At 40.8% G+C, this 12,889-nt stretch overlaps 1 protein-coding gene across 3 annotated transcripts in view; it reads left to right on the top strand.

Moving 5' to 3' along the window:
* Positions 1-12,889, top strand: part of STARD13 (StAR related lipid transfer domain containing 13) — a 260,445-nt gene that overhangs the window by 166,808 nt on the left and 80,748 nt on the right. For all 3 annotated transcript variants that reach the window (XM_079778747.1, XM_079778748.1, XM_079778749.1), the window contains exon 2: positions 11,804-11,875. In XM_079778747.1, coding sequence (XP_079634873.1) covers positions 11,804-11,875 — 72 coding nt within the window. The remainder of the gene's footprint in view (positions 1-11,803; positions 11,876-12,889) is intronic.

The raw sequence follows: 12,889 nt of genomic DNA, 5'->3' as shown, positions 1-12,889 counted from the left end.
TGCCAGTTTGCTGGTGCTTTAGTAATTAAAGGACCCTTGGTAACACTTTTAAATTTTCTAAGTTAATTTGTGTTCTTTCCTTTCATAGTATAATTTGCCCTGGTTTTTGTGCATATGTGTGGATGTTTCCAATCTTAGGTTTAGATTTCATTTAAGAGGAAATTTTGTCACTTTTATCTCTGTTCTTAAGGGAAATGATTATTTTATACCTGACTTCAGTGAGAATTTGGGCAAACATATTAGCCAAGTCTTTAATATTCACTATGTTGATAGAAATTGGCATATGCCCAAAGCTGGTCAGGTAACTACATTCATATTGTATAAGGCAAAGTAACCTGAAACTCGATTTAGAAGCAGCTGTGTATTTACATGACACATATTCCTGTCATTTCCTACTATGCTCTTACACTTAACATTTAAAGACTACCATCTAAGATTTTATGACAATAATTATTATTTTCTAAATAATTCTTTAAAATTAGAAGTTACTGACCCTATAAGTTGAACTATTCAGAGATTTAAAAACTTTTGTGTTTTAAACTTTTAAAATATTTCTATACTTTATATAACTTTTGTAAAACTATTTGATTACATTTGGGATGCATTTATGAGAAGCCTCAATTGATATTAACATCAGTGTGTCATGTGATTAGATCACAGCATGACACAAATCACTGACATATCTCAGTGTCTTATGAAAAAAAGAGGGTGCCAACATGCCAGTTAAATTTCTCACCTCTTCAGTTAGGAGCTTAATCTCTTTCTACCAAAAATCAGGTAAAGCTATTTCAACTACCTAAACTCATTTTAATTTGTTTTCTACAAGGGATATATAATTTCACTGCCTATTAATGGATTGCAAAATAAAAATCTCAGTATTTAGAGAGTTAACCTCTAAACTCAGCAGTCTTTGGCCTTAAAGAATATGGAGAAAAATGAAACAATAGCTGAAAACTTAATACAGACTTAAGTTTCTTTGATCTGGTTCTTACTATTTGGGATGATTGATGTGTGTTTAGAAAATCATTCAAAGAAGCAGTGCCAGTGAGACAGATAGAAAACATCCAGAAAATTAGCACATTTAAAAATTCCCAGTATTTGCTCCTAATACATATTTAAAAATAAAGCACACACACACACATAACATACACTATCAAGTTTTTATATATAGTCAGATAATGTATATATATAAAAGCCTAAGTGACTGTTCAACCATTCGACCGTTCAGCTGATAGCTATGATGTGCACTGACCACCAGGGGGAAGATGCTCAATACACAAACATGTAAACATGAAACAGACTGATGAATCTCAGAGGGGAAGGGGTAAGGGGGAGGGCGGGAAGAGATTAACCAAAGATCTTATATGCATACTAGAGGCTCAGTGCACGAATTCATGCACCAGTGGGGTCCTTCAGCCTGGCCTGTGGGGATCTGGCAGAAACCAGCTCTCCGATATCCCCCGAGGAGTCATGGATTGCGAGAGGGCATAGTCCAGGCCAAGGGACCCTAGTAAAATTATATTTGAGTTGTGCTCATCTTTTCTGGGATTGATTTAAGCAAACACTTTAGACCCAACTGAACGAGGGATTACAGTTGCTGAGAAGTTAAATTCACAAAGCCTTGAGTTGGGAGTCAGAAACTTTGGTGATGTATATCTTGCCCTGTCAGTCCCACAAAGGAGTGAAAGACTGGAAGATGATTCTTAGAGTTATTTTACACTGTCAGATTCTGTGCTTCTTTTGAGTCCTGAGTGGTACATTACCCCCTGGTTATCAAGAAAGCTTTTGGAGTAATTGGAGTACCCAGAGCTATAAAAGAATTGAGTTTGTTCAGCTATGGCTGGAAGTATATATAGAAGCGGTTTGATTCCTTAAAGATATGCCTAATTTTAACATTTAAAAACTGAAAGCCTTAAAGCAATATAGGATAGAAGAGCACCTGTCCAAAGCCAAGAACACTGACTTTCTAGTGGTGGTGGAACTTGTCCCAAGTAGTTTCTCTTCCCCCAGCAAGAAGTCATTGGCATGACAGAGAGTGAATAAGCAAGGGACTTTCTAATACTGGCAGTTTGGCTGACCTGCGGAGGCTAGAGCTTCTGCTGAGAAGCCAACTTCAAGTCAGTTATCATGCACTCTTATTTTCCATCTTTCCAAGAGATGCCTAAGAAACTGAGTTAGAGACAGATCATTTCCAGAATCTCACATTCTTATCCCAAGAAAGGTTATTCAACATTTCATTGTCTTGGTGGGTCAACATGGAGGCATTCTGGTCAATGCCTGCAAATTATGACCCTCTTTCTAATTGTCTGAATCCACTCTCTGTTCCCCTATCTTGCATTTTAGTTGCTTAACTGACTCCACCTGGAGGATCTCTTGGACTTAAGTGGTCAATAGTGGCCACAGCTTCAAGAACTTGGGATGTTCTTGTGCTTGTGTATGTATGCAGTCTCCCTGAGAAATACCACAAGTGCCTGGTGGGAACAATCTGTACCAAATGAAAGAGGAGAATAAAGAGCTACTCTGCCTCATGGAAAACTTGAATCAAAACAGTCTGGTCAGAAACTATTTGGCTGATAGAGCATATATTTTCTGCTTTCTTTTTCTTTGAGATTGAGAGGTATACATTTTATAATTTTTAAATATTAGTAGGAATATGGGCACAAAGGAATATATATATACACTAGAGGCCCAGTGCATGAAATTCGTGCACTGGGGGAGGGATGTCCCTCAGCCCAGCCTGCACCCTCTCCAATCTGGGACCCCTCGGGGGATGTCCCACTGCTGGTTTAGACCCGATCCCTGTGGAGAGATTGGGCCTAAACCAGCAGTCAGACATCCCTCTCGCAATCCAGGACTGCTGGCTCCCAACCGCTCACTTGCCTGCCAGCCAGATCACCCCCTAACCACTCCCCTGCCAGCCTGATTGACGCCTAACTGCTCCCCTGCAGGCCTGGTCACCCCCAACTGCCCTCCCCTGCAGGCCTGGTCCCCCCCCCCAAATGCCCTCCCCTGCTGGCCTGGTTGCCTCTAACTGCCCTCCCCTGCCGGCCTGGTCACCCCCAACTGCCCTCCCCTGATGGCCTGGTTACCCCCAACTGCCCTCCCCTGCCGGCCTGGTCACCCCCAATTGCCCTCCCCTGATGGCCTGGTTGCCTTTAACTGCCCTCCCCTGCTGGCCTGATCTCCCACAACTACCCTCCCCTGCTGGCCATCTTGTGGTGGCCATCTTTGACCACATTGGGGCGGCCATCTTGTGCAATGGTGTGAGGGTCAATTTGCATATTACCTCTTTATTATATAGGATATATATACACACTGAAGAGTGTTCTGGTTCAATTGCAACTGAACATTTGACTTTCTGTGGTGTGTGTGTGTGTGTGAGAGAGAGAGAGTTTGTGAATGTGCTTGTACACACTCACACATGCATATGAAAGATGAATGTGAACGGTTGTTTATACTTTTCAAATTCATATAGGCCATGCACTATGGGCAGGGCAGCAGAATTCCAGGCAGAAATGATTCCTAAGAATAATTAAGTTCATTGCTGTGACACATTAATGGGTATTCAGTAATAGTTTCAAGTTGAAATCAGGGTCTGTAGTTCCTAGTGTGTGCTTCATCTACAGAATGAATGGTTGGAAGCTATGTTAAATTAGCTTATGCCATATTATGCCACTATCACAAATTGTCTTCTAAGTTGTAGTGACATTAAACAAAAAAAAATTATTTCTTGCTCACATCACATGTCAGTAGCTCATCTGCTATGACTTTTTCCCCTGTGCCATAATTCGTGGACCCAGGCTGAAGGAATAGGCTCTATATGAGACATGCTAGCCTTGTGGTAAAGCAAAAAGAGCAGGAGAGCTGGCAGAGCTAGGTGATGGCACTTGCAGAGTTTTGCTTGAAACCAGCATATATTATTTCTGCTCACATTTCATTGGCCAAAGTGGGGCATCTGGCCAAGCAGAAGATCAATGGGATTGGAGATATATGCTTCCCAGTTGGAGGAAAACTGTAAATTACATGGCAACTGGAAAGAATAGGGAATCATTGGGAATATATAAGGAATAAAATGTGTTTGTGTATATATATGTTTTATTATAAATTTAATAATTAAATACATTAATAAATAAATTAAAGGTTTATGTTTTATATGTTATGTACTATAACATATATAAAGCACTTTTAATGTGTGTAAAAATTTTACATAAATAATAAATTTTATATAAATTACATTTTTAGTGTGGTTGGGAAAGTCACTTTTTAAATATATAAGCAGTCTTTATCATCTTTAGGTATGGATTTTCCCAACCACACCGGTAAAGAGTGATTTAAAACAATTTGCTTGATCCTCTTTTACAATAATAGAAATGATTTTTAGGTGACTGGATTTGCAATGAATCCAACTTGCAGAAGATGTTACAAGTTCTGGGAAATAATACTGGTGTTAAGAATTGGTGATGAAATAGTATGTCTCATCATGTCTGTGATTCATGTGTTCCAGAAAGAAATACACATAAACACAGCTATGAATCTCTGTGTAAACTGAGTATATTTCAGTGTCACAGATATACTAGTATACATCTCCCAGATTTCTTTCTTCTATAGTTGTATATCAGCTGACAGCAAGATATTTTGCTACATACACATCAAGGAAAAAGTTGCCTTAAGTTATGGAGAGCTGAAATAGGTGTTTATTAATTCTCCCCTGAATATTCATCTTAAATTTATTCTAAATAACCTGTATTTTACTCCTTTTAGTTTAGTAACTTAAATGCCATACAAGGAAAATGTTATGCACATTAGAAAAAAATTATATTTGGTATACATTTAAGAATTATTCAGACCTTTTACATTGCAATAAACCTATTATGTATACAAAGAGTGCAAAGAAATGTAGCCTGACGCCATGACATGGGATCTCAATCAAAGTCTGTTACTACTACAAAACATGATGTTTCATCCTGCACCTGTGATTAAAGTTATAAAGCCCTCCAGGGAGAAGGATTGTGTTGGTATGTGGGTTATATGATATTTGTCATTCAGATCCATATATAGACAGGATGGGTACTGTGGCGTTGACTAACAAAACTGGCCTTGTGTATGGCCAAATAAATACACCTTCCTTTGATACATAGGGACTTCACTTGAGAAATTCCATCTAAAGACAAAGGAGTCAATTATCTTAAGTAGTACGTTAACTAATGAAGTTAACTCAGCAATAGAAATCATCCTAAGCCAGCTACTGTGAGCCTGTTGAAACGTTAATACCTATGATATACTTTAATAGTGATAATTGCATTCATTGCTGACAAGTTGTGGTGAAGTCACCCATAATCTTTCAGAAACAGGGTGCCCACCGTGTTATCCAGTTTGAATGAAACAACAAAACACTGTTCTCAAACCTGCTTTTCTTTTCTTTTTTCTTTTATTGTTCTTATTATTACAGTTGTTCCTCTTTTTCCCCCCCATAGCTCTCCTCCACCCGGTTCCCACCCCACCCTCTGCCCTTACTCCACCCCCCACTGTTCTCATCCATAGGTGTACGATTTTTGTCCAGTTTCTTCCCACACCCACACCCCCCTTTCCTCCTGAGTATTGTCAGTCCACTCCCTTTCTATGCCCTGATTCTATTATATTCACCAGTTTATTCTGTTCATCAGATTTTTTTATTCACTTAATTTTTAGATTTACTTGTTGATAGATATGTATTTGTTGTTCATAATTTTTATCTTTACCTTTTTCTTCTTCTTCCTCTTCTTAAAGAATACCTTTCAGCATTTTATATAATACTGGTTTGGTGGTGATGAACTTCTTTAGCTTTTTCTTATCTGTGAAGCTCTTTATCTGACCTTCACTTCTGAATGATAGCTTTGCTGGGTAAAGTAATCTTGGCTGTAGGTTCTTGCTATTCATCACTTTGAATATTTCTTGCCACTCCGTTCTGGCCTGCATGGTTTCTGTTGAGAAATCAGCTGACAATCGTATGGATACTCCCTTGTAGGTAAATAACTGTTTTTCTCTTGCTGCTTTTAATATTCTATCTTTGTCTTTTGCTCTTGGCATTTTAATTATGATGTGTCTTGGTGTGGTCCTCTTTGGATTCCTTTTGTTTGGGGTTCTCTGTGCTTCCTGGACTTGTAAGTCTATTTCTTTTACCAGGTAGGAGAAGTTTTCTGTCATTATTTCTTCAAATAGGTTTTCAATATCTTGCTCTCTCTCTTCTTCTGGCACCCCAGTAATTTGGATGTTGGTACGCCTGAAGTTGTCCCAGAGGCTCCTTACACTATCTTCATATTTTTGGGTTCTTTTTTCTTTTTGCTTTTCCAGTTGGGTGTTTTTTTTGCTTCTTCATATTTCAAATCTTTGACTTGATTCTTGCAATCCTCTAGTCTGCTGTTGGATCTCTGTATATTATTCTTTATTTCAGTCAGTGTATGCTTAATTTCTAGTTGATCCTTTTTCATATCCTCGAGGGTCGGTTTCTAGAAAATTATCGGCGGTTTCTAGAAAATTCTTGAAAAACCTTATAACCGTGGTTTTGAACTCTATATCCAGTAGTTTGCTTTCCTCCATTTCTGTCATTTGTGACCTGTTTCTTTGTGTCTGCATTTTGGCTGCTTCCTTGTGTTGATAGAGTGGCTTTGTGTGCTAGGTGTCCTATAGAGCCCAGTGGCTCAGCCTCCCCAGTTATCTGAGGTGGACACTCTTGGTGCACCCCTTTGTGGGCTGTGTGCACAGTCTTGTTGTAGTTAAGCCTTGATTGTTGTTGGTATCACTGGGAGGAATTGGCCTCCAGGCCAATTGGCTGTGAGAGTCAGCTGTGTCTACTATGGGAGAACTTCTGTGCTGGAGACACCCTTATGAGGCAAGACTTACTTCAGTGGGGCTTTGGTGCTCACTGAGTCTGCCCCCTGAGTGTGTCCCTTATGGATCTGAGGAGTTGTAATCTGGATGGTCCCACTCTGACCACTGGGTACACTGGCTCTTGGGTCTGCTAATTTAGCCTCTGCCTGAGACCACCCAGCAGGAGCTATGGAGAGATCTGCAGATTCCTCTTCTTTGTTTGGGGTTTAGAGGTGCCCAGATGAGGCCCAGCTGTGAAGAAATGCAAACTGTTATGGGGCCTTGGCCCTTCTTTTGGATATTCTGGGACTCTCTGACCCAGCTGCAGCTTGTTAGGTAGTTTTAGATTGCAAAGGGCCAGGCCATTCATATGCAAAAGCCTCTGAGCACAGCTTGGGTGGGGCAGGGTCTCAGGGAATTAACAGGGTGGAGCAAACAGCTATGCCTGACCTTCAGCCCTGCTTTAAGAGGCCCCCGGTCTCAGTGTCCCTCGGTAATCGCTGCAAGCACCTCTGAGAGAAAGATGCCCTCGAGTTCCGCCCGATGCCAGACAGTCCAGTTTCTCCCCGTGTGAGTCTGGGTCCCCAGAGTCTCACCCAGAACTAGAGTTCAGAGCAGTCAGGAGCTTGTGTCTTCATCCTGATTGAAAAAGACAACCGCATCCTCAGCTGCCAGCCCTTTCCACGTGCGCCTCCGTACCTCTGCACTTTACTTCCGCACCTCCTCTGAGTCTCAGTGTGCTTTTCTCTTTCCTTCTCATTTTAGAATTTCCACTCAGCCAGCCTTTCTGTGCTTCTGGATGATGTCCGTTTTGTCTTTTAGTTGTAATTTTTGAATTGGTTGTGCGAGGCAGCAAGTTCAGGTGTTTACCTATGCTGCCATCTTGGTTTCTCTCCTCAAACCTGCTTTTCTAAGTCACATGGAGATCCACGATGTCTTTTCTTCTTGAGTATTTTTAATGAGCATTTAAGAAAGAAGATCTACTTAAATTGGAGCCAAGTTTTCCATTGAATTGCAGGAGATTTGTAAGAACAACATAAACATATATGCCTATATATAATAATTTTATAAACTATCCACAGTAAACCAGGTTCCTTCTAGCCAGCTAGTTTTCTGGTGGTAATAAAATTTAATGTGACCCAAATTTAAATTTTTGGTCATTTAGAAGGAATGGCATTCCTTTGGGTTAGCTATGGGAATTTGCTATGCCGAGATTAAGGTAAACCAAAATGTACTTAAAATGCTTAGCTGGGTGAACACACTGTTCCTGAGCACTGTAGAAACACCAGATTGAAAATTCAATGAAACTGTTACATGAGAGGAGGCTTGCAAACCTGGGACGCAAATTTGCTGAGCTCAATATAATTCCTTACTTGACTGAGCCCTCTGGAGCTTTGTCCACTGGACTGTATCCAAACTCACTACATGATATTTCATATATATAATTTTTTACTGATTTCATAGAGGGAGAGAGAGATAGAAACATCAATGATGAGAGAGAATCATTGATCATTGATCAACTGCCTAGGGGGATGGAGCCCACAACCCGGGCATGTGCCTTGACCAGGAATCAAAACATGACCTCCTGGTTCACAGGTTGATGCTCAACCACTGTGTCACACCCACCAGGCCATGATATTTCTTTAAAGACACATCTTGTAAACCTCTTTTCAGTCATATTGACTTGCAGCCTTCTCCATGCTCAGTCTTCATTGGTGCAGTCCTACTGAACTGTTTTGTCTTGCTTTGATGGTATAACCTCCCAGCAGTGAAACATAATTGGCCGTTTCAAAAATAAATTTAAAAAATAAACATCAATGTGAAAAAATTTGTAGACCAAAGATATTACCGTATTACCATTTCGATAAATAATACATTGAATTATGTGTTAGTAATAGGACAATAGTTGACTTTTTTTCTTTAATTGTACCTTTCTGTATTTTTTTGTTTTCACCCCTGAGCATGTATAATTAAGAAACATGATAATATTTTTTAAGACCAGCATTGCATGATAATATTTTTTAAGACCAGCATTGGTTAATTTCTGCAGTGTCTTTATTATCATGCCCATTGCTGTGCACTTTGTTGGGCAGCCAGTGAGACAGTCCCCCTCCACTTTTTTGTCTGGACAGAGGTCACATTATGCTCTAAGCATGTACAACTGAGGCAAAGCAAGTAGCTCTCCTTCAAGTAAAATCACAAATATCTGGCAGAATATGCCTAGCCCAAACCATTTTCTGGATTTATTGAGTGAAGAGGTGTTTTTTTGTTGTTGTTTTTTGGGGTGTTTTTTGGGGGGGTGGGGTGGGGTGGCAGGATTGTACAGATCAAGCACCAATTGAAAAAGTTTGATATCCACTTTTTCCACTAGTTGATTTCAGCCCCCAAACAACTCTTGACTTAAGATACCAAAGTTCTTTGGTCATCTCAGACTAAGGGGAATAGGGTACTCTTAAGAAGCACATCATCACTGTGTGGGTGGTGGTGACCAAAGAGTGTGGTTGGGACAAAAGAGGGGTGCCAGCCCCACCTAAACCACAAAGAAGAGGTTCTTAAGGTAGAGAGTTCTGTTATTTGAAGAAGTGGGGAAAGATGTTGGACAAGTAAAAATAGATACCTTCCAGAGTAAAAAGGAAATGTTTTTATATATAATAATTACAAAAATTTTATTGAAATTTGATCATGATACTAAGCCAAGTAGATTGCATTTTCTCCAGTAACATACTGCAATAATCTCCATAGAGGTCTGTCCTAGGGCATTCTCTGGTTCCACCCCATATTTAGGTTTACATGGGGGAACTTGCTACAGGTTGCTGCTTTTCTTTATAGCCCTGGAACTACAGGGTCAGGTATGGGTGGCAAATACAGAAAAAAATGAAACTGTGAAAATGTGATTGTAATGACCCTTAAAGCTATTATATAATACTAGAGGCCCAGTGCACTAATTCATGCACGATTGGGGTCTGGCCAGCCACCCCGGATAGGGACCAATCGGGCCGGGCCAGCTGGGGGGAGGGGCCGTGGGTGGTTGGCAGGCCAGCCCTGCCCCCTGGTCGAAATCCCAGTTGAACTCCTGGTCCAGGGGACAATTTGCCTTTTATCATATAGGACTAGAGGCCTGGTGCATGAATTTGTGCACATGTGGGGTCCCTTGGCCCATTGGCGCTGTCTCACCCAGTCCCAATCGGGGCCGATGGGGGCCGCCTGGCCAGAGAGGGACCATGGGAGGGCTCCAGGGCATGTCCAGCCCTCTCGCCCAGTCCTGATCGGCCGGACCCCAGCAGCAAGCTAACCTACCAGTCAGAGCATCTGCTTCCTGGTGGTCAGTGTGTGTCATAGCGACTGGTTGAGCAAAAGGTTTTCTATGGGGACCTCTGCTGCCTACCATTCCCCCAGTTCATTGTCCTTCTTTCTCCAGTGTCTGAGCCAAACCCACACCCCAACCCCTTCCCTAGGCTGACAGAGTCTATACTTTTTTATAAGTTCACTTCCCACACTTCTTTGAGCTTTTTATGTTATAGAGCCCCTTCCTTCCAGGTTGGTGCCCTGGGCATTTCTGAATGATGTGTACATGGCAGGAACAAGTACTTTTAGGTCTATGCTAGTAGCAATTATGTCAAGGAAAACACTCCAAATTTAGAAACTGTCAATCACTAGAATAACAGTGGATTAGGGGATGCCAAAAGAAGCAGGCATTTGGAACAAAAGTCACCAACAGGCTCTTTTTCCCTGAATTTAATGGCAAATTTCAGTCCGTGTCCAACCAGATCAGTGGTAGAGGAGTATTGGTTTTTGCTCTTCCTTTAGGGGCTTATACAAAATCTGGCCGTTGGTTTGTTTCCCTAATACATACCAGATAGCTCTGTCACATTAAACATTGTGCGTCACAGACACTGAGCTTTCAGGGTAGATGTATAGGCTCACAGCCACAGATGTTCCTATAGATCATTTTTGTGCAGTGGTCCCCCAAACTCCCTGTACACTTTGGCTTTCACTGTGGGGGGAAAGTGAACATCAGAGTAAATGCAAATTCAAGGCCTGATCAGGCTCCTTCCCAACAGCAAAGTAAGGGGCCTGTAATAATATACTGTTTAATATCCTTTGGAGAAACTGGACTATAGACAGATGAACCTCTTTCCCCTTGCACTCATATTTCTTTAACAGAGTTGTGGTTGGGAAATGATCCAGGATTCACAAGGTCAAGTAGTGACCTGGTTCACATACCATAGACTCCTCTCCTCTCCCTCCGCAGCATCTCCAAGCAGGTGGTCTCCAGGCTGTTGGTACGTCCACACCAAAAATGGTCACCCAGTGGACACATGAACTTCTTAAGTTTGGCCCTCTGTGGTTCTAACAGGCCCGTCAAACTCAAGTCTCAGTTCTGGATAAGCAGCACTCTGCAGCCTGAAGTCATTATAATGTACTTGGTGAATGGACATCGTGTTATAAGGCACAGGGAATTAAAGCCATTGGAAGATTAAAGAAATAATAATACATTGGATTTTTGTAATACCTTTCTTCATGAGAAAATACACTTTCCTAGACTACAGGGAAATATATACTGCTGTATTCTTTCTTTCATTATTCCAAGAGTAAAAGAATAAAGGAATGTTCATAAATATTCTTAGCCTTATCTTTGAAAGTTAAAAAAAAATTATTTTTAAAAAAGTATCATAAGAACTATTTTCTCCTCCCTACTCCCCTGGTTTCCTGCTGTGTAAATGAAGACGTTTTTCGCTGTCGACATTGAAGATAATCTTAATAGACACATAACAAGTACCTTGGAGATACCTGCTCATTTTACATTCATTTCTGGGAAGGTCCACTTCAACACACCTGAGAACAATGTCGCTTTGTAGTAACTTGCACACAGTGCTCATCAGTTTCTTTTTGATTAAGAAAGTAGAGTGCTAGTGTGACCTTTTAACTCACTCTTTTCCCTTCTTGTATTTTTCAGAAATTGAGGCAAAGGAAGCATGTGACTGGCTCCGTGCTGCTGGGTTCCCACAATACGCTCAGTTATATGAGGGTAAGTTGGCCTTCCCTTCACTCTTTATAAGGAGAATAATGCAAAATAAACTGCATTTATGCTGTGCTATGTTTTGACTTCTAAGTCTTTTCTTACCTTTATTTTTTTTCTTTCCTGTCTCTTTCCCTCGGCTTTGCGATGGCCAGGGCTTATACTGATGACAATTTGGGAATAAGTATTGTTTCCCAAGCCTATTTTTCTTTCTGTTCTACACTTTCTGCTCACCTCTTTACCATCGTTCCCGACTCTATCTTTTCCTCCAGTGTTTTGCCAGGGTAGCTCTTCACTTCCTTTTTTGTTCTTTTTAATTTTTTTTCTTCTTTATTACTCTTAGTTTTCTTGAAAGTACAATAAATTAGTTGTTGAAAATTTTTCTAGAAATAACAAAACTAATTGTCTTGAGGCTTATCTTCAGTTCTGCTAACTTTATATGAACACTAGAGGCCCATTGCACGATATTCGTGCAAGAATAGGCCTTCCTTCCCCTGGCTTCGCTCCTGGGCTGCCTGAGAGCCTGCAAGTCCTTGCTCCCAGCCAGAGCACCACTCCTGTAGCTTCCTCTGCCACCTCCCCTCCCCCGCATAGCAGGCATCCCGCCCCTCCCGGCCACTCCGCGCCTGCATATACAAATTAACCCGCCATCTTTGTTGGGTTAATTTGCATACTCACTCCTGGTTGGCTGTGGGCATAGCAGAGGTACAGTCAATTTACATGTTTGTCTATTATTCGGTAAGATTTTTTAAGGTATATGTGATTTTGGGGGGTTTTAAGTAAAGTGCTTTTATTGCTAGTATAATACCTCCTTTCATTTATGTTTTAATTGATAGTTAATAAACTTATTCACCTATATTTTACTTATCCCTTAATTATAAACAAGGCTTCTAACTACTTGTGTAGTCCTTAGGATCCCAACAGTAAGCAGATGGCACACTCAAGATAATCAGAGAAGGATTTACTTACCATTCATTGCAATGGTCCATTGCAGGCTATAGGAAACAATATCAACTTCTCTTC

Source organism: Cnephaeus nilssonii, assembly GCF_951640355.1.
Source record: "Cnephaeus nilssonii genome assembly, chromosome: 8".
Lineage (NCBI taxonomy): Eukaryota > Metazoa > Chordata > Mammalia > Chiroptera > Vespertilionidae > Cnephaeus > Cnephaeus nilssonii.
The sequence above is the reverse complement of the archived record's forward strand: the minus strand, read 5'-3'. Positions and strand labels throughout refer to the sequence as shown.